The sequence below is a fragment of the Theropithecus gelada genome, chromosome 14 (assembly GCF_003255815.1).
Source record: "Theropithecus gelada isolate Dixy chromosome 14, Tgel_1.0, whole genome shotgun sequence".
Classification (NCBI taxonomy): domain Eukaryota; kingdom Metazoa; phylum Chordata; class Mammalia; order Primates; family Cercopithecidae; genus Theropithecus; species Theropithecus gelada.
Genome location: NC_037682.1, coordinates 98,709,499 through 98,729,452, shown reverse-complemented (window position 1 = coordinate 98,729,452; position 19,954 = coordinate 98,709,499). Strand labels below are relative to the sequence as shown.

The following is a 19,954-nucleotide window of genomic DNA, read 5'->3' as shown; positions in this document are numbered from 1 at the left end:
GAGTATTAGATGGATGAAAAGAAACTAGTAGAGAGTTTGGACCTGGGAAATGCAAAGAATTTTGGGAAGGAGGACTGATTGTAGTTTTTATTTGAATTTGACACAGGTGACTTTTCTTCAACAACTTCTCTGAGAAGGATGAAAATCAGGTTAAACGAGGCTATATAAGTGAAAGAGTTTATAAATAGGATTGATTTATGTGAAGGGAAGGCATACACAAACAATAATTACTTTATGTTTAAATGTAAAATAGTCACCATCTTGACTAAAGTGAAGAATCTGGTTTTTTAGGAAGTCTTTCCCAATGCTTGATCAATCTGAGTAGTCAGGTGCCTATGCCAACTTAACAAATAAACCAAGTATATTTCTGCATTTTTCTTTTCCAGTTGGAGAGTGGGCTTTAAATAGTTTATTAAAACACAATATATCCAGCAGGGCTGGATTTGTGGGTATGAGTTTGCACAACCTTCTTTTCCTAAAATCAGAGCACAGACTATTCATTCTCAGCAGACTACTCTACCTACAGTATTCAGATTGCTTTTGCTAGCTGTAAGGCTTCTTCTTTTTTTTTAATGGAGAGTAGCTATGCTTCATTTTAAAAATGTCAATTCTAGTATAAACACAGCACTCTTCATATTGAGAGCTTTTGAACCCTGCTCCTGAACAGAAATACAAAGGAAACCCTTGAAAGCAAAGCAGATGTTGTACTGGCTCTATCTAGGCCTTGATTTGTTTATAGTTTAAAAATCCATGGGAAAATAATGATCAAAGGCAGGGTGTAATTCATACAGAAAATTGTAAGACCACTTCATCTGACGAGATTCTGTAAAGAGTCTTTGATTCAAATGGTTCACACAAAGAAAAAATGTCCCATAGGTTCAGAGTTCTTTTGGCAATAAACTTCCAGTGTAAACAGGAAGGCTCTTGGGCCTCTTACAAATTTTAGAAACAAATGATACTCATTGCCTTGCACTCAATAATTTTGACTTTCAGACAAGAGTTGGAATGGTTAGTAAAAAGTTCCAATTCTAAGTTCAGTATGAAGTTTATTTGCCATTACCATAATATTTATTTGTGTGCGCAGCAGTTTATTGAAAGAATGTGAAGGACACATGCTATTTAGTCTATTTAATACTAACTAAAATTCTGTAATTCTCAAGAACTTGACTGTTATATAATCAGTACCAAAGAAGAGAACTAGGAACTCCAATCCTTTATGCTGATTGATACTGCGCAGCAGAAATATTAAACAACTACCCCAAAGTTAGAATAATGTAATTTTCATTGTATTTTAGAAAAAGGGGCTAGTGAAACTTTTTAGCAAAATTGATGATTTTTTATGATTAAAAGTGTAATTTGAGTCTAATTTTCAATGGACCCAAATGCATATAGAATTAATTGAAGTAATGGGGAAATCAATAGTAGATGCACCATACAGTTTAAATAATAATTGTAACAATTGTTATTTTAAAAGAAACTTCCTCAGCAGGATGAGAAAGAATATATATGTGAATATATATGTGAGTATATATATTCTTTCTTATATGTATATGTATATACATATATACACACACACATATATATATAATTTGAAGGGGGAGTGTCTGAGTGATAGTACACACCTTTCTATCTTCAAAGCCTATTTAAGATCTGGGAAAAAGGTATGCCTCTGAACCAGTTTGAGTGGATTTTTCCAAATGAAACCTCAAATGGCATTTACATTTAAGCCCTCACAAACACTTGGGAAGATTTGGAGTTAAAAGCAAATTGTGGTGGGGGTTCAGCACAGGTTTTGTGGTTTTGTTTTGTTTTGCTTTTTAAATAAACACAGTCCACACAAACCCGTCTGCCTTCACCTGGAAGGACCAGTTCTTTAACAAAAAAACGCTTTGACTTCGGTTTCCCTGGGAAACCGAAGCCAGAGCTCCTGAACTTTTCTCTCCGCGGATTCGGGGGAGCTAGGGAGGGTGCTCATCCACTTTATTGCAGGGAGAAGTACAGACTGGGACCCCTCTTTTGGGATACTGTCATTTGCCCCTTCTACCATCCCTTACTCTATTCTCAGAACCAGTATGAGAGTTTTCTGGGGCTAAGGCAAGGGGCAGTGGGGTCAGGCGCTGGAAGGACTGGTTTGCAAAGAGATAAGCTTTGGAATGAAACCGCACAGCTGAAAACTCGCGGCAAGAGATGATCGCGCTGTGGCGAGTCAGTTTGAGAAGCCTTCATCCCTACTCCTCTTAGCTTTCTGAGCGGCATTTGCAGTCAGGTGCAAACAGATCGCCTATTTGGCGCAAAGAGCCCTGAGGATGAGGGACGTGGGATCATTCCCCGGTTTCCCCCCGGCCAGATGCTAGGTAGTTTGAGGAGAAACTGTTTTCCAGTTCTCAAGGCCTGCAAACGCGGCTGTAGGTGGCATGCGGAGCTGTCCAGCACTAGTGAGGTGCCGGCGGAGCCGGGAGCCCCGCGCACCCCGCCGGGCTGAGACTCAGCAACAGGGCTCTCTTGCCAGAGCAGACGCTGTTCTCACTGCCGCCCCGTTCTGGGCTCGCTCCGCGCCCACACGGCCTCGCACGAGGCGGGGAACGCCAGTCCCCAGGAGCTGCTCCAGCAGGATGGGCGCCAACATGTTGCCCCTGTCCTTCCCTTCCCCTGTAAGCGTCTCTTCTGGAATAGGCTGGCTGGACGCTTAGCATTTTCGTTTTGCTTCGGAACTTCCTAAATAAACTCGGAGAAAGGACAACATGGACCCTAACCCCCACTTCACACTGTCAGGCTTTCCCAAGGTGGCTCCAGGGGGAGGCCTCTCGCCCCCCAGTCCCGAGTCCTTCTCCCCACCAGCGCCTCCGGGGCCCATCTGCTCCCGAGGGCCGAGAATAAGGCGTTTGGGGTTGGGGCCCCTCAGTCCGATCCGAGCTCTTGTGCGCACCTTCTCGGGGCAGGGAGGGCGCGCAGAGGACAGCAACGAAGTGTCCTCGTTGCTCCTGAAACGTGGCGACAGGCGAGGCAGAGACTCCCAATGAGTATGAGGGCGACACGTGATACCCGCGGAGGGAGAGCATGGGCGGGGGGATAAAGGGAGAAGGAGGGAGGCGGGCAGCAAGTGGAGAGGGGCGGGAGCAGAGAAGGAAAGGGGGCGAGATAGGCGCGCAGGCGGCAGAAGCCTCTGCTTCCCTTTCTGCTTGGGCCGTAGCCCTCCCCGCCCCGCCGACCGCGGTCACACACTCGGAGCCTCCCAGTGAGCGGGAGCGCGGCGCACGGCGATGCGCCGAGGCTGGCGCTGAGGCGGCGCCGCGCGAGCAGCAGCAGAGGCGGCGGCGGCCCCCAGCCCAGCCCGGCGCCGCCGCCGAGCCCGGGCCCCAAGGTGTGGCGGCGCCCCAAGTTCCCGCCATGAGCAGCCGGCTCGGGGGGCTCCGCGGCCCCGGGGACTCCCGCCCTGCCGAGCGCGACCGCAGCGCCCCGCGGCCCCGACGCGCTTAACGCTGCGGCTCGCCGGTCCCACCACCGCCGCCTCCGCCGCCGCTCGCGTCCTCGCCGCCACCGCCTCGGCAGCTGCAGCGCCGCCGGCAGCATGTCTCGAAGGAAGATTTCGTCCGAGTCCTTCAGCTCCCTGGGCTCCGACTACCTGGAGACCAGCCCGGAGGAGGAGGGGGAGTGCCCCCTGTCTAGGCTCTGCTGGAATGGCAGCCGGAGCCCGCCCGGGCCGCCGGAGCCCAGCGCGGCCGCCGCTGCCGCTGCCGCCGCCGCCGCCGCCGCCCCAGCCCCGGCTGCTTCTGCCGCCGCCGCCGCCGCCACGGCCGGGGCCAGGAGGGTGCAGCGCCGGAGGCGGGTCAACCTAGACTCGCTGGGCGAGAGCATCAGCCGCCTGACGGCGCCCTCGGTGAGCGGGGGGCGGAAGGGGAGACCGCCTTCGGGGGAGAGGACGCGGATCGGTAAAGTTGGCGCTGGGCGAGCCGGGGCGCGAGCTCAGAGCGCGACCGCTGGGGGGCGGCCCGGCCTCACCCTGCCCGGCCTAGGGTTCCAGTGGCTCCGGGCGACAGAGGATGCCCTAGGCTAGGGCGGAAGAGGGGACTAGAGCACCGGGAAGGAGTAAGATTCCACTCCTTTGGGGTCTTCTGATTCGGGGGCCAGTCTGCCCACCTCCAGCCTTGAACCCTACTTCACCACTGTTCCCCCTGGACAGCCCCAGTGCTGCTTCACACCCACCTGTTTTCTTTCCCCTAAACTTTCCCAGGCACTGTGTTCTGCAGTTCGGCTTCCCTGTCTTTCATCCTATTCTCTAGCATCCCAAAGGAGCCCCAACCCCTTCCAGGAAACCCTTCCTCTCCTTATTTCCCACACTCTCTTGGTCTTTGCGTGACCTTCTCTGACATCGTTGAATTCCACAGGCTATCTGCAGTCTATGTTGCATCCTTTTTCTCAGATCTTCAGATACTTTTTGCCAGATACTTTTCTGAGTTGCCTTCTGTTGAAGAAATCTCTAATCTCGAGTTTTCCTCACCCCGTAGCTTTTTTTTTTTCCCCCTTATCCACTAGGCATTTATTCTTCTCCGGGTAAACCTGGTGTCTGGTTTTCTTTTTTAAAAAATTTAATTTAATTTAATTTTAAGTCCCGGGATACATTTGCAGGATGTGCAGATTTGTTACATAGGTGCCAAACGTGTGCCATGGTGGTTTGCCGCACCTACCAACTCATCACCTAGGTATTTAAGCTCTGCATGCATTAGCTATTTAAACCGCTCTGTACTTCTTGCACCTGTACCTCATCCTTTACTCTCTTTTCAATGGATTCTCTAGTGCTTTCTCTCTTACATTAGCTATTTAAACCGCTCTGTACTTCTTGCACCTGTATCTCATTCTTTACTCTCTTCAATGGATTCTCTCGTGCTTTCTCTCTCATTTTTTGATGGCTTCTTTATATTAGGTCCTTCCTAAATATTTGTGAAATGAATAAATGCCTCTCCAAACTTGTGCTCATCTTGGGATGTCTGTATCAGCAGTTTCAGGTGTTCACCAAACTCCCCCTGGTTGTAGGCATCCTTCCAGAGTACTCCTGTCTCATTCCTGCCCAGGCATTTCAACGACCCTTGGCTTTTACCTCTTGCAGGAATGCCAGACCTCTGGTACAGTCTTACCCTGTCTGGGAGAGCTCTGTTTTGAAGGAATCCACTCTATTGCGACAGAATTTGAAAAAGATTCAGCATCAAACCTCCATCCATCTTTTATCCTCACCCTGACCTTGCATACAAGAGCTTTAACTACTCCTGACAGCACTTTTACCTACCCACCCCTAGGATTTTTACTTTTTTTAAAGTTTCCAAAATGAATCTGAACATTGATCTTGTTTGATTACTGTTGAGTCTCTCTCTTTTGAGATTACTACTGCACATGATGGTAGGAGGGACCTAAGAAGGAGTGGGACCCTGAGGGGACTGAGTACTGGTACTAGGCAGTTCTACAAATACTGTTGTGGCACTTCGTTAATGGAGAATGATTTTTTTCTTTTACAAGACCTGATTGAAGATGTATAAGTCACTTATTATTTATTTTGAACTAATTTAATTCTTAAGAACACGTATTGAGAAACAGTCATCTTCCTATTCTTGTGTATTTTCCTATTTGATATATCTTTCTGCCACTTTCTTTCATCGATAACCTAGAAAACAATCCTCAGAATAGATTGGCTGTTGTTTGCTGTTCTTCCCTGCCAATATTTCTCAGGCAGCGTAATTTTATGAACTATTTGATGTTGCAAATTGTTGAAAATATTTCTTTACAACGGGAGTCCAATGACCCCGAGCATCTGTAGGCTTATGTTAGTACTTAAAGCAACATTTGTGCAATAAAATAGTTATTTAGTACAACAGATTCTTATTTAATTAAATGAGTTTGCTAAAGATAATGATTAGTTTGGGGAGAATTGTTGATATAACCTTGGAGGGTTTTTTTTTTATTTTTTGGCCTAAGAGTGAGAATTTACAAATTTCTAAAAAGTAATGTCAATGCCTCTGATAATGCTAATTTAAAGTAAGACCATTTTCAATGACTTATATGAGAAGTAGATAAAAGAAACTGAGAACTGCAGTATTTTCTGCCAGAATAAGAGGAAGGAAATAATCTCTGATGGTTACTTTTGTAAGTTAAATTTGAATGACTGGCTTTTTACTGGATGAAAAGAATGTATCCAGAGAATGGTTTTCAGCATAAGCAATTTGAAAATAATTGTGAGGATCAAATAAATGCAACAGCTACATATACTTTCCATGCCACAGTTCTTTTCTATTATGAAAAGGGTCTGTCAGGTGCATGCTGAGAACATACAGGTGAATATAGTGTAAACATTTTCAACATCATAACACACATAGAGAAAAATTCTCCTTGGTTAACCATATCACCAATAGACTTGGTGACACAAATAAAAGAGAGAGATTATATTTCAAAGCAGTGACTTATTTCTGTGTGGTCCTTACCTTTTTTTCTTTTATTTGGCAAGTTAGAACACTAGCTCAAAAAGTTCCAGTATATTCATTTTTTGACATTGTCAGGATTTGAAACTTCTTTGAATACTCTTCAGGAGATGGATTGTGTCCTCTCTATTCTCTCATGAAAGCTGGGCATCTTTTTTTTTTTTTTTTTTTTTTGTGAATCGCTGAGAGTAGCCATTACCAGAGCATTTTTTAGATGGGAATTTCTAGTTGTTTTGAATGTTGTAAGCTTTCTTGCATGCCATTACGATATACTTCAGGAGAAACTGTACTTGCCATGGAAGTGCCTATTTTGTCAGTTGTCTCATCATGGAATGTCTTAGTCACTTGGGATTTCTTCTTTATTGAGAATGATTTGCAAATAGAAAAATGAAAATTTATTTATTAAACTAGTTATTTGACCCATGGGATATCCAAACTCAGGTTTTTGACACTTAATAGTCACTTTAAGATACATTGATGTTGAGTATAAAGGCTATAATAATTTCTAATACTATTTAATAAAAGCAAGTTGCATTGGTGAAATTGAAAAAAAATTCCAGAATTCAGGAGACCTGATTCTGATTTTGCCTTGACAATGAGAAACTAACATATCTCTGGACACATTACTTTAAATGTCTGGGATTTCCCAGGCTTTGGACAAACTGTCATGTTGGCATATGAAAGGAAAACATGGGCCAGGTGCAGTGGCTTATGCGTGTAATCCCAGCACTTTGGGAGGTCGAGGCGGGCAGATCCACTAGGTCAAGAGATTGAGACCATCCTGGCCAACATGGTGAAACCCCGTCTCTACTAAAAATACAAAAATTAGCTGGGCATGGTGGCGTGCACCTATAGTGCCAGCTATTCAGGAGGCTGAGGCAGGAGAATTGCTTGAACCCGTGAGGCAGAGGTTGCAGTGAGCCAAGATCGCACCACTGCATTCCAGCCTGGCGACAGAGTGAGACTCCATCTCAAAAAAAAAAAAAAAAAAAAAAAAAAAGAAAATATGGCATATAAGTTTTAAAACTTTTGAGGAAAGTAGTTTACTTTTTAAGATGGGGCACCAAAATACTATTTAATCCACCCAATTATTTAAAAATATTTTAGGATCTATGTGGCAGATACTGTGCAGAGCATTTGGAAAGACAAATGCTGAACAAGACATAACTAGTCTTTGACTTCATGGAACTTCTTTAATCATTATCTTTATTTTAATGAAACTATATAAAGGGAAACATAAGAACTCCAATTGGCGAAATCTAGGGGAAGTTTTATTTCTCATCCACTTTGGATAGTTTTGTTCATTGTGAATCTCTAGGGTGCAGCCATAATAATAAAAATAACCCTCCAATTAGCAGGGCATGATGATGCACGCCTGTAATCTCAGCTGCTTGGGAGGCTGAGGCTCGAGAATCGCTTGAACCCAGGAGGTGGAAGTTGCAGTGAGCTGAGCTCACACCACTGCACTCCAGACCTTGGGTGACAGCGAGACTCTGTCTCCAAAACAAAACAAACAAAAAACAAACAAAAAACCCTTAAGACCTTAAGACCTGATTAAAGATGTATAAATCATTTATTACATTCTTTATTTTAAAATAATTTAATACTTGGGAATACATATTAAGCAACAGCTGGGGATTTCACATCAAGGGTGAACTTGGCAACTCATTTATTTGGATTTTATTCTTAAATGAGAGTTGCTTAGTTACCCTATCACTGTGACATCAATTTTGGGTTTGCTGGTGTCAGCCTGTCAGTGAAGATACGCCACTAGAGTCATATAAGGGCAAAGCTTCTCTAGGTTTCTTGACAGAGAACATTGCAAGTGGCTTTGAAGACCTCAGAAGCTTTAGAGAACAGAATGTCAGGAAAAAAAAGTAACAGAATTGGAGGAGTGGCAAATAAGGAGAGGAGAGCTACTGACCTGTGGAGTTGTTTAAGAAACAGAGCAGTGAAGAGGAAAAAATGGAGGGGGAAGCTTAGATTCAAGTGACAAGACAGCATAAATTATTATTTTGAGGAAGGAAATTATCTTAATACATGTCGAGGAAAGAATGAAAAGATATAAAATACATATTTAGCTTCTGTTGATATTAAATAAAATGAGCTCTCTGACATGTATAAACCTCGAAAAGAAAAACCTTAGAAAGTATGAGTGGCCGGGCGGGTGGCTCAGGCCTGTAATCCCAGCACTTTGGGAGGCCGAGACGGGCGGATCACGAGGTCAGGAGATCGAGACCATCCTGGCTAACCCGGTGAAACCCCGTCTCTACTAAAAAATACAAAAAAACTAGCCGGGCGAGATGGCGGGCGCCTGTAGTCCCAGCTACTCGGGAGGCTGAGGCAAAAGAATGGCGTAAACCCGGGAGGCAGAGCTTGCAGTGAGCTGAGATCCGGCCACTGCACTCCAGCCTGGGCGACAGAGCGAGACTCCGTCTCAAAAAAAAAAAAAAGAAAAGAAAAAGGAAGTATGAGTGTAACTAACATGTAGACAATAAAAAACATACAAAATATATTTGTCAGGTAGGATATTTGACAAATTTAGGTAGTTTAATTAAAGCTTTTAAAATTTGGGGCATAATTTGGCTAACAAAGTTATAGAAACAGATTCATTACCATTATAAAATTATACAAAGTCTATTTCAATTGTTTAGTGTTTTCACATTTGATGAAAACAGATACTATAATCCAAAATTAGAATTTAAGGGCAGTCTATTGCCTGTCTTTACCTTATCCCTAATCATTTAGAAACAATATGGCAGAGTTGAACGCACAAAGTTTTGGAGTCTGACAAATTTAGGTTTGCGTAATCCTCTGCTGAACCCCTTATTAAGTATGAGTCCCAGGGAAAACTAACTCATATCTTCTCTGAGCCTTAGTTTCCTCTTTTGTGAATTAGGAATAATAACTACTTTGTAGATTTGTTGTGAACAAGGAGGAATATTCTTTGTAAAGCTTCCCAAACTCAGTAGATGATAGTTTCAGGGTGAGAGCTATTAATTTTAACTGAATTTGAATGCCTCAAAGTGATCTACATTTTTTCTTTTCTTTTTTCTCAATAATCCACTTGCTCGTCACCTAATTGGAGAAGTTTATAGAATAAGTTAATCGATGTCAAGTACCAAAAAAAAAAAGTTATAAGAAGCATTTTATTTTGTTGGCATAGCCTGACAATCCATTAAAAAAATTAAAACTGGAGTCTCTTTTTGGCCACTGGGTATGACTCATGCGTGTACACAGACATGTAAAAATTGCAGATTCAAACATTTCCATCAGATTACTGAATGCTGTGTGGCAATATGAAAACTGCTTTATAAATTCTATAAAAATACAAGAACATATATATTTGGTACAATGTAGATATTTCATGACAAGTTAATTTTAAATTAGAAAAACTGTAGGTGAAAGAGAAATAATTTCTTTCATCTGCCTGAGAATTCCAAGCATTCTTCATCTACTGCATTCAAACTAATCTGTATGTGTGTTCAAAGGCCTTGATAGTGAGATGCGATAATCACATAGCTAATGCTGTTTATGTTTTACGGTGCTCCCTTTTTTGGCTATTGGTTCAATTGCTAGGCTTTCTTTTGTCTTTGTCCTTTTTTTTTTTTTTTTTTTTTTGAGATAGGGTCTTGCTCCTGCCTCAGCCTTCTGAAGAGTAAAACTTTCACTTCAGAGATAAATTTTGACAATGAGAAATGACATCAGTGATTATTAGTTTGTAAGTAGAGGTCAGAAGTGAGTATATATTCCTTTTTAGTGTATAGTTTATTTACCTATAAGGACTCTGAGATGCGTGGGTGAAGTACTTGGGTGCTATTACATATTTTTCCCATGTATGTCATCAGTCTTTTTGTTCACCTTTTTGTCTTGTTGCTGCTAATTATACAGAGCTGTAAGTAAAATAAAACATAATATAAATATTTTATTGAATCTGATAGGAAAATAAATGTACTATCATTTGGCATATACATTGTTGATCATGAGTTATTAGGAAGGTATAATATTCTTTTTTGATATTTTACACACATGTAGACACATAGGCCAGGAGAATATTTGCAAGGGCTATCTATTGAGCAGGTTTTCTTCACAGGCCCTTTGTTCGATGCGTGAGCCAGTGAGTTAGTTTACCATTTAAAGCCTCTGTCCTTGATATTATGTTTAACTTGTGTTTAGCATAGTATGGTTGTTCAGTAAAATGCTCAGGAGGGCCGAGCGCAGTGGTTCATGCCTGCAATCCCAGCACTTTGGGAGGCTGAGGCAGATGGATGGCCTGAGGTCAGGAGTTCAAGACGAGCCTGGCCAATATGGTGAAACCTGTCTCTACCAAAAATACAAAAATTAGCCAAGTGTGGTGGTGGGTGCCTGTAATCCGGCTACTTGGGAGGCTGAGGCAGGAGAATATCTTGAACCCGGGAGGGGGAGGTTGCAGTGAGCCGAGATCACGCCACTATACTCCAGCTTGGGCAATGGAGCAAGACTGCATCTCAAAAAAAAAAAAAAAAAAAATGCTCAGGAGAAGTGGATACGTGTTTTTGTTTAATTGTTCAATTATGTTAATGTTTCTTTTGTGTTTGATTTTTTTGGTGGTATATTTAGTTCCATCAACCAAAATATTTAGATTTTTCATCCAGCCTGTGATAGACATATTCAAGTGTGCGAACCTGTTTGAATTTTGCTTACACCTGCTATTTAAAGCAAAACTTCAGAAGGAAGTCATTTTACAAAAAGAGCAGATAGAACAGTATCCTCCTCCTTGGACTCTTTGAGTCGTCCATTTATATAATATTTTAAGAAGTTAGGTAAATGTAACGATTCTTCTACAGTCTGGATTGCTTATGTTTTCTGTACAATTCTCTGTGAAATGAGAAGAAATGTTTGTCAACAAGTAGGCTACTGTTGCCAAAAATGCACTACTAGGAGATGGAAATGACATAATTACGGCCCTTAAACATCACTTCAGGACAGGATCTGAAGATCTAGAATTACATGCTGTTAGCTCAGAGTACCTTATAACATTGAGGGCTAGAGTCATTTAGGAAGTAGGGCAGTAGGAAATAACTCAGAAGATGGGAAATTTGCTGGGGCTGTTGTAGGGAATTGAGAAAGAGTAAATATTCTTATAGTGAGAAACCACTTCCAGAGCAGGCTTTATTTGAGGCTTATTAAACAGTTCTTCATTTAATCTAGTAGCTCTCGAGCTTCATTGAACTCAAGACATATCTGAGGAAAATTGTTATAATGCAGATTCCTGGGCCTCATCCTCAGAGGATCTGGTTGGATAGTTCCAGGGAGGGGCCCAGACTACAGTTTGAACAAAACTCCAGGGAATTGCTCAGCATGAAGGTATGTCTAGAGGTGACTGAATTCCACACCTTGAGGACTACTGAGCAGTGAGCTCTATGGGCTGAATTTTGGAAAGAATGATCCTGAAAGCCGCTTCCTTTGGGATTAATGTATCCTTAGACAACTATTACCTTAACTGGGACGGGGATAAAGGTGGTGAATTGATGCTGTTATCCCCACATCCTATGGCTGTATGTATCTTTTGTGGTCAAAATAATCTTTTTGGTTATATGGTAGAAGGTATTTGACGTTCCACCATTTGTAGCTTTAATTCTCTGTGGAGTCTGCCTATTTTTCCCGAGGATGTTTTGTTAACTGCTTATGTTTATGTTCAGTAGTTCACATGTCATTACTATAAGTATCTTGTGACCCCTTTTTCCAAAACAGAGAAACAAATATTTGAAAAGGTTGGGGATTACAGAAAAAAAGAAGGGTGGTTGTGAGGGTGAATTTGACATTATCATCAGCACTTGTGTTTTTCAGAGTGAGACTGACACAACATTTCTCAAATGCTCCATCTACTGGTTCATTTTGGAGGAGTGATTTGTTTACATGCCAAGGAAAAATTAAAAAGTAAAAAGGTAAAAGGAGAAAAAACAGATCTGAATGCTAGAATTTTTTTTTTTTTTTTGCTAGAAAGAAAACAATAGGAGGTTCAGATATCAGATATATAGGGCCACTTCTCAAACCTTACCAAAATATGACACTAACATTAATGCTTGCTAATCTCTGCATCCTTAGCCATTCATTCAATGGCAAAGTTGGGTGGGGGGGTCTCTAATTGAATTCTCCAAGTAAATAAATGGTGATCTAACATTTGAAGAATATGTATTTGCAGACAACTCTAATAATATATCATGAAAGGAAGTTATCTGTGTGGAGGTCCTGATGTTACCTTAATTGTAAGTCCATAAAGTCCACTTGACTCATTTTCCTTTCACTGTATACTATTTGTTATGCGTGAGTCTGCTGTGGCCAATGGCAAAAATCAGAATGTTCTAAAACATGCTTCCATTTCATGTTGCTTTATGTCTATGCTTCTTCATACATGAACCCTCCAACTTAATACAGGGAGAGGATGGTTTTTCTGACTGTTTTTATGTACACACACACACGTACACAAATATCCTGATACCTGTTGCTGCATTTTTCCCCCTATAGAATCCTAAGTTATCACTCACATCTCCGTTATTGGACTTACTGTATTGTATCTTGGTTTTGGTTTATTCTGCCTCTTTGAGATGGAAATCGTATCTTATTTATCTATGTATGCCCATGCCTAGCAGAGTGTCTGAATTATAAAGGCACTCAATAAATGTTTGTTAAAGAATGAATAAGTCCTTGTGTAGTTCATGGTGTATTTGGTACTGCCCTTTTGGCTATAATGATTTTGTGATTTTTAATTGATTATTTTATCTGACTGTTCTCTTTGTAGCTTTTTCTCAGACATACATGGGAGTATAGTTATAACATTATTTTTTAGAATGCGTTAAGATTTTCTAAACATTCTCCTACCTGACATTTTATTTGGACTTCATAATAATCTGTATTTTTTATGCAAATTGCCTCACTTTGGGTAGTATGATTATTCTTCTTATTATTTTTGAGATGGAGTCTTGCTCTGTCACTCAAGCTGGAGTACAGTGGCACAATCTTAGCTCACTGCAGCCTCTGCCCACCAGGGTCCAGCGATTCTCCTGCCTCAGCCTCCTGAGTAGCTGGGATTACAGGTGCATGCCACCATGCCTGGCTAATTTTTGTGTGTTTAGTAGGAGTTTCGCCATGTTGGCCAGGCTGGTCTTGAACTGACCTCAGGTGATCTGCCTACCTTGGCCTCCCAAAGTACTGAGATTACAGGCATGAGCCACTGCACCAGGCCGGATAGTATGATTATCTTAAAATGGCTGTAGACACAACAGTTATTTGGGGGCACTGATGTGCTGCCACTTACAAGGGTATCTATATTATTTCCTAAAGAGATGTGTATCTGTAAGATAGAGGGACAGTAAATCTATCATGCTATGTTGTTCATTATTATATTAGCATGTAAGAAATCCTGTATTACCAAACATTCCATTGAATACAATTCTACAAACCAGCATATCCATACATCTATCTTACAATAATCATTAGTGGACACAATAGTAGCACAGGGAGGGACAGTATCCTTGAAAAAAGTGTAAAGTTAGAAATTGCTTATTTAAAGATTGGGGAAGAGAACTGCCTAGGAATAGGAAGAAATATTGAGTGTTTTTTGAGGGCCCTGTTGAGGTTGGAGATAATGAATATGTAGATCAAATTGGGAAGATGAGTATGACATGCAGAGGTATAAAGCAATGATAGTATTGTTTATACATTAGAAGGCCTATATGTCAGATTGAACTTGAGGTGTTTGGGGGCAATCCGTTGGAGTGGAGGGTTATGTCTTAAGGAATAATGACTGATTGTCCCCTTTAAGGAATAATGACTGATTGTCCAAATGCGGAAAACGGCAATAATCCAAAGGCATTTCTAGCCTTTCTGTTTGAACACCAATCTGAAATTAAGACTATTTAGAATATATCTAGAGCATTCTTTCACTATTCAGTTCACTCTGTTGGAGTAGCTGATTTGTGTACCCCACTTCTAAACCAGAATCAGGTAACCGGTAACTAGTTAGTCTTTGAGAAACTCAGTTCTAATTAACTGCTTGATTAGTATTTATACCATGCTTTCAAAGTTAGGACGAATCCTTGAAAAGCCCGAGGATATTTAGCTACATCATTCATGCATTTTTTTATGGTTCCAGTGAATAGTTGGTATATTGTAAGGTTTTCTTGGCTCAGACTTGATACATCACTTCTTGAGTATAAGACAGTCTATGGGTTTTACAGTAGCAATGACCACCAGAACATTTGAGGTTGTGTTGGAGAATGCAGTGGATATTTTCTTACTTAAAAAGGTAGAAATTCATTCTGGTGAATCAAACATTCTAAGTGAGCTATCGCATATGCAGGACCAATTTGTTAAGAGAGCAGATGAAATTCAGTGAAATACACTTAAGAGTGAAAGGATTTTAAATTTGTTAGTCAGTCCTTCCTAGTCCCAAAGTTCACCTGTGTGGTTCAGTGCCTCAGTGTTGTCCTTATGAGTATTAACTATCACTCTGCTATAGATGTGTGAACATCCTGGTGTGGGCAGTGTTTTAGATAGTCAAGTGCTTGATAACAGCAAACTTGCTCTACGTAGAAGCACTGAGGAAGTAAATGGTCCTTGTGGTCTGACCAAGTTAATGTGCATACCATTTCTCACATTCCACCAGGGAGTCTCTTAGGCAAGGGAAAGATATTGTGAGTAGATTTTAACGAACTGTTTTCCTGTCTTTTAGACTTCTGTATAATTTGGTGAATGTGCTTGTCTTGTTTTCCTTGAAAAATGTCTATCAGACCGTCTGTGTATGTGCATGCACAGAATAGTTGGAGGTTGATCCTACAACTCGATAAATGCTGCATTCTGATTTTTTTTCTAATTTGACTTTGGAGAAATAACTTTTGTCTCCACTTCCCATCTCTGAAATCACATCTATCTCACTAATCTCTCACTAAAGAGTAAATATGTAATAAAATGTGAACAGTGAATGGAAGACATTGTGTTTACTATTACTCATGGCTTCCTTGCACTGCTTCACTTCTTTCTTGTAAAGCAAAATATTCCTTCAGGTTCTCTAACTCTCTACATTCTGGGAAAAGAGGAGATTTGCAGTCTGGCAAACTCTTTTTGTTATCTTGGGCGTCTTTGGATAAATTAGTCTCTCTGAGGATCAGTTTCTTGTGTATAAAATGAGGTTAACAATTCATAGCATTATGAAGATTAAAAGTATAGTAATGCCTAGCACAGTATTTGGACTATAGCATATGATCAATGGATTTTGGTGCTTTTCTCTAACACCTTCTTACCAGGTATCCTGATACTTTCAATTAGTGTCATTTCAGAGGAAGTCTTAGGGCTTGGAAAAGGAAGAGAATAGTTAAAAATAACTCATGGGGGAAGGGAGAAGGAGAATTAACATGTATTAAGCAACCACTATGGAGCCAGAATTTATCAAATGTTTTTATAATACATATCACTAAATTTTCAAAATAATCTCACAGGAAAATTTCAATTCAGAGAAGTTGAGTAACTTACCTATGATGATAGTTAATTACTGACGGAAGTAAGGTTGGAATCTTGTTCTGTTTAACTCCAAACCTCATATGCCTTTGAGTATTTCATATATTTCATGCTTTGGTGAATGTGGTGGACATTGTGATTCACTGCCTAGATGTCCCTTTAGTAATAAAGGACTCATTCCTCTAGATGCTAGGAGTTCTGTTGACAGTCAGCCGTCAATCATTACTCCTCTCTATGTATTGCCTGGCCTGAGGAGAGCTAGAGCTGCCTTGCTCAAAGTCGTGCCCCATTCCCATGACTAATCAGCACGGGATAAGAAAGCTAGGCCTTCTCGCTTTAATTTGGGCAACTCTGAGATCAGAGCTCTATGCAGGGTCAGCTGAGACTTCCATTGAGTCTTCATCATAGTCCAACTTCTCCTTGTGCCCAATTCTGCTTTCTTCTCTCCCTTTCACGGTTGTTGATCCCAAGAGCACTCCCTAATAAGTTTCCTGCACACTAATCTCCCTCTTAGAGTCTGCTTCCTGGAGAATCCAACTCGTGATGGTGAGTTTGAGAATTGTCATGGCATTAACAGAAGTGCAAGATTCAGCAATGGGAAGGTGGCATTTGGGAGAAATATAATGATAGCTTTGGATTTGGATATTTTGAATTTAGTAAAAATGATTGGCTATGGACTGTGAGATCTTTAAGGGTTTGTATTACGGAATCACCAAGCTCAGTTCAGTGCCTGCCAGTTGATTTAATAAATGGAAGATTGAAGATACGGGATTGGAATCTGGCTAAGAGCTTGTGGTTGAAGATAGTTACTTTAGAGGTGATAGCTAGTATCTTGAAAATTGACAAACACTCTGAGTGAGAGAGAAAAAAATAAGAACAACAGAGAATTAGGGAGAAATAAACAGAAATAATAAAAAGAATAGAGGTGACAGGATTTTTTTGTGTGTTTGTAGGATGGGAGGTGACTGGGAGCAGCTGGGAGCAAGGACCCAGTGGTTGATATTTGCAAAATAATGAAATTTAAGGATGGTCTTTTCAAATCCAGTATAAGTGAGGTTGCTAGTGGCCTTAGAAAAGCGATGCCAATCCTGCAACTGAGATAAAGACCTATTTAACAAAGTTTAAAGAGGGAATATATGGTGAGTAAACAAAGGACATTGTGGGCATACATCTCTGATTCAAGGTATTTGATAAAAATAGAGAAAGACAGCAGCACCTGTGAAGCTGAATCTAAGTTTATTAGAGTTGGAAATTCATGTTTGAAGGTAAAAGATAAGTAAAAACAAACTGGAGACGGATGAGATAGATAAGACTTGATCAAGGATAGGGTCTCTCTAGAGGCATTCTCTAACCTATTTCCTAAGAATGAGGACACTTCTTTCTTTATACTCAAGGGGAATATAGGAATATGGCATAGTAGGAGTACAGTGCAAAGGCTACTGTCATATTTTGGTTTTATTCATACCTAATTTATTATTACATTCTTGTCTAGATTTTGTCATTATAACTTAGTCATTGGCCAGTAATTTTGTATATCTAGCAATTACCACATTTAAATTACCATGCAATTTGCAGTTCTCTAGATATACATTAATGATGGCAGCTGTGCTGACTGTGGGATGTCAAATCAGGTATGAAAATGTCAGTAATTCATCTTTCAGTAATTTTATACTCAAGTCATGGAGAGTACATTGTTTCATTTGTATAATCCACTGCTTAAATAACTTTTGGATTGTCTTATAAATAGCTTTAGACTTCGGGTTTTCTCCTATCCTCCTAAAAATAAGCATTTATAAATTGAACACCATATAGAAGAAACTGTTTTTTTATTTGTGTTTGTATTAGCTTTTGTTTTACTTATAGAAGTGTTTTATATACATATATATGTAGTTATAAAAGTTTATATATTTATGCGAGTTGTGTATGTATACTCGCACACCCGTTCTTATTTTCTCCATGTCTGATATGACTTTGTTCAGTGTTAGAGCTGTTTTTGACACTTTTTTTGATACTGGTGGAAAGGTCACTGATGGAAGGAACTCTCGAGATGTTAGGAGCCAAGTGAATAGGACTCTATTTTGTCGGTATATTAAATATATTTTATACTGTTGAAAGGTAGTGTGGAAGGTGAAATAAGGCCTAATAGGACATACATCATCAACTGTAGCTTCTTGGCTCTCTTTCCTTTTCTGGGTGAATTTTGATCAATTTCATCAAGCAAGGATTTTTATCTATTTTATATACTGCCAAATTTTATGACTACAATATGCCTGGCACATTGTGGTTAGGCAACAATTTTTTTTTTTTTTTTTGGGACATAGTCTCACTCTGTCACCCAGGCTGGTGTGGAGTGTTGCGATCTCAACTCATTGCAACCTCCGCCTCCTGGGTTCAAGTGATTCTCCTGCCTCAGCCTCCCAAGTAGCTGGGATTACAGGTGCCCACCACCATGCCCAGCTAATTTTTGTATTTTTAGCAGAGATGGGGTTTTGCCATGTTGGCCAGGCTGGTCTTGAACTCCTGACCTCAGGTGATCTGCCCGCCTTGGCCTCCCAAAGTTCTGGGGATTACAAGCGAGAGTCACCATGCCTGGTCAATAAATATGAGTAAATTTAGAGTGAATGTAAAGATATTTATTTTAAGTATCCCACACAAATGTAAGAACCAAAAAAGATAAGGAATACAAATGCACTTTAGAAAAATAAAATCAACAACAGCAAAAACAAAGTAGAAAAACAGAATATGCAAATGTAAATAATTATGGCCTGTTATTTTAATTTTTATTATTTCATATATTTACTGTATGCGCCCCCATGCATGCTTAATTTTACTGTGTCATGAGCCAGAACCCCAAATCTGTGGAGCAAAATATGGTTCCAGTCATTAGCCCAATTAAAAAGAAAGTATTTTCCTTGAATGCTTGATCTTCTACACCAGTCAACTTACACTATATACTAGGAGGAAAAAATAAGTTCTGTCTACATGATCTAACTATATTTTAAAGAAATTCAATAGTATTTTATTAAGCAGATATTTGTTGTTTCTGTGCCAGGGACTTGAGATGTTTCAGTTATTTCGGGAAAATACTTACAATTCTATATCCCCACCCACTGCTCTGCCACCTATTTTCTTGTGATTCTGTTTCAAACATTTCAGGAATGAAATTTCAGAAAGATTTTATATTTCTTCCAACTTCTTTCTTGTATAAAGTCTTCCCAAGAGAAATCAAGAACTTGTGGAAGAAAAATTCATATAACCCCTTCAGCAAATTTAAGAAAAACCTGTCATTGTACTAGTAAGAAGCTTATTACCTTAAATCAGTGCGTTTATGTAGACCTTAACAAAAGGAAATACGTATCTTATAATGACTATTGACCAAATTCAGTCAGTGCATGGTCATTCTGAATCTGTTTGCTTTCTTCCAATTTCATTTTTTCCCTTGTGTGATTGGTTTAATTTGTGTATGAATCATGTCTTGATTTTAAATGTTGTCTTACCAATTATTTGCTTTTTGGCTTAAGGAGTTTGTTATTTTCTGAAAAGGAAGGGATGCAGAGATTCTTACAAATTGTGTTTTTATCATAGTATTTACACATATAAACCTAAATTTATTTTAATAGGATATTTGAAAGATCTTTATTTATCTATTTGTATCTATGTATTTATCTACCAATCTACTATTGATTTCATAGGGCAGAAGAGAGGAAGAGAGATGACCCTGTCATTGGATTCTGAATTTAAAAGTACCATGTAATAGAAATCTGGAGTAGGCATGATTACCCTTATTGTATCTTTTCAAAATTTTCCACATCTAATGAAAATATCTTTTACTTCCTTAACAAAAGAATGTGCCTCCAAAGGCATTATTGTAGGGAGTGATAATGATGAGATGATTGTGTTGTTATGGAACAGAGACGGAGGGAAAGAGTAAATCTTAGCTACAGACTATTGTAATTCCATTTGAAGCTTCAGACAGATATGAGGGAGTTTCTAGT

At 40.1% G+C, this 19,954-nt stretch overlaps 1 protein-coding gene across 1 annotated transcript in view; it reads left to right on the top strand.

Moving 5' to 3' along the window:
• Positions 1–3,180: 3,180 nt before the first annotated feature.
• GUCY1A2 (guanylate cyclase 1 soluble subunit alpha 2) overlaps positions 3,181–19,954 on the top strand; it is a 320,231-nt gene continuing 303,457 nt past the window's right edge. The window contains exon 1 of the mRNA XM_025357412.1: positions 3,181–3,877. Within this exon, the coding sequence (XP_025213197.1) occupies positions 3,569–3,877 (309 nt within the window). The 5' untranslated portion in view covers positions 3,181–3,568. The remainder of the gene's footprint in view (positions 3,878–19,954) is intronic.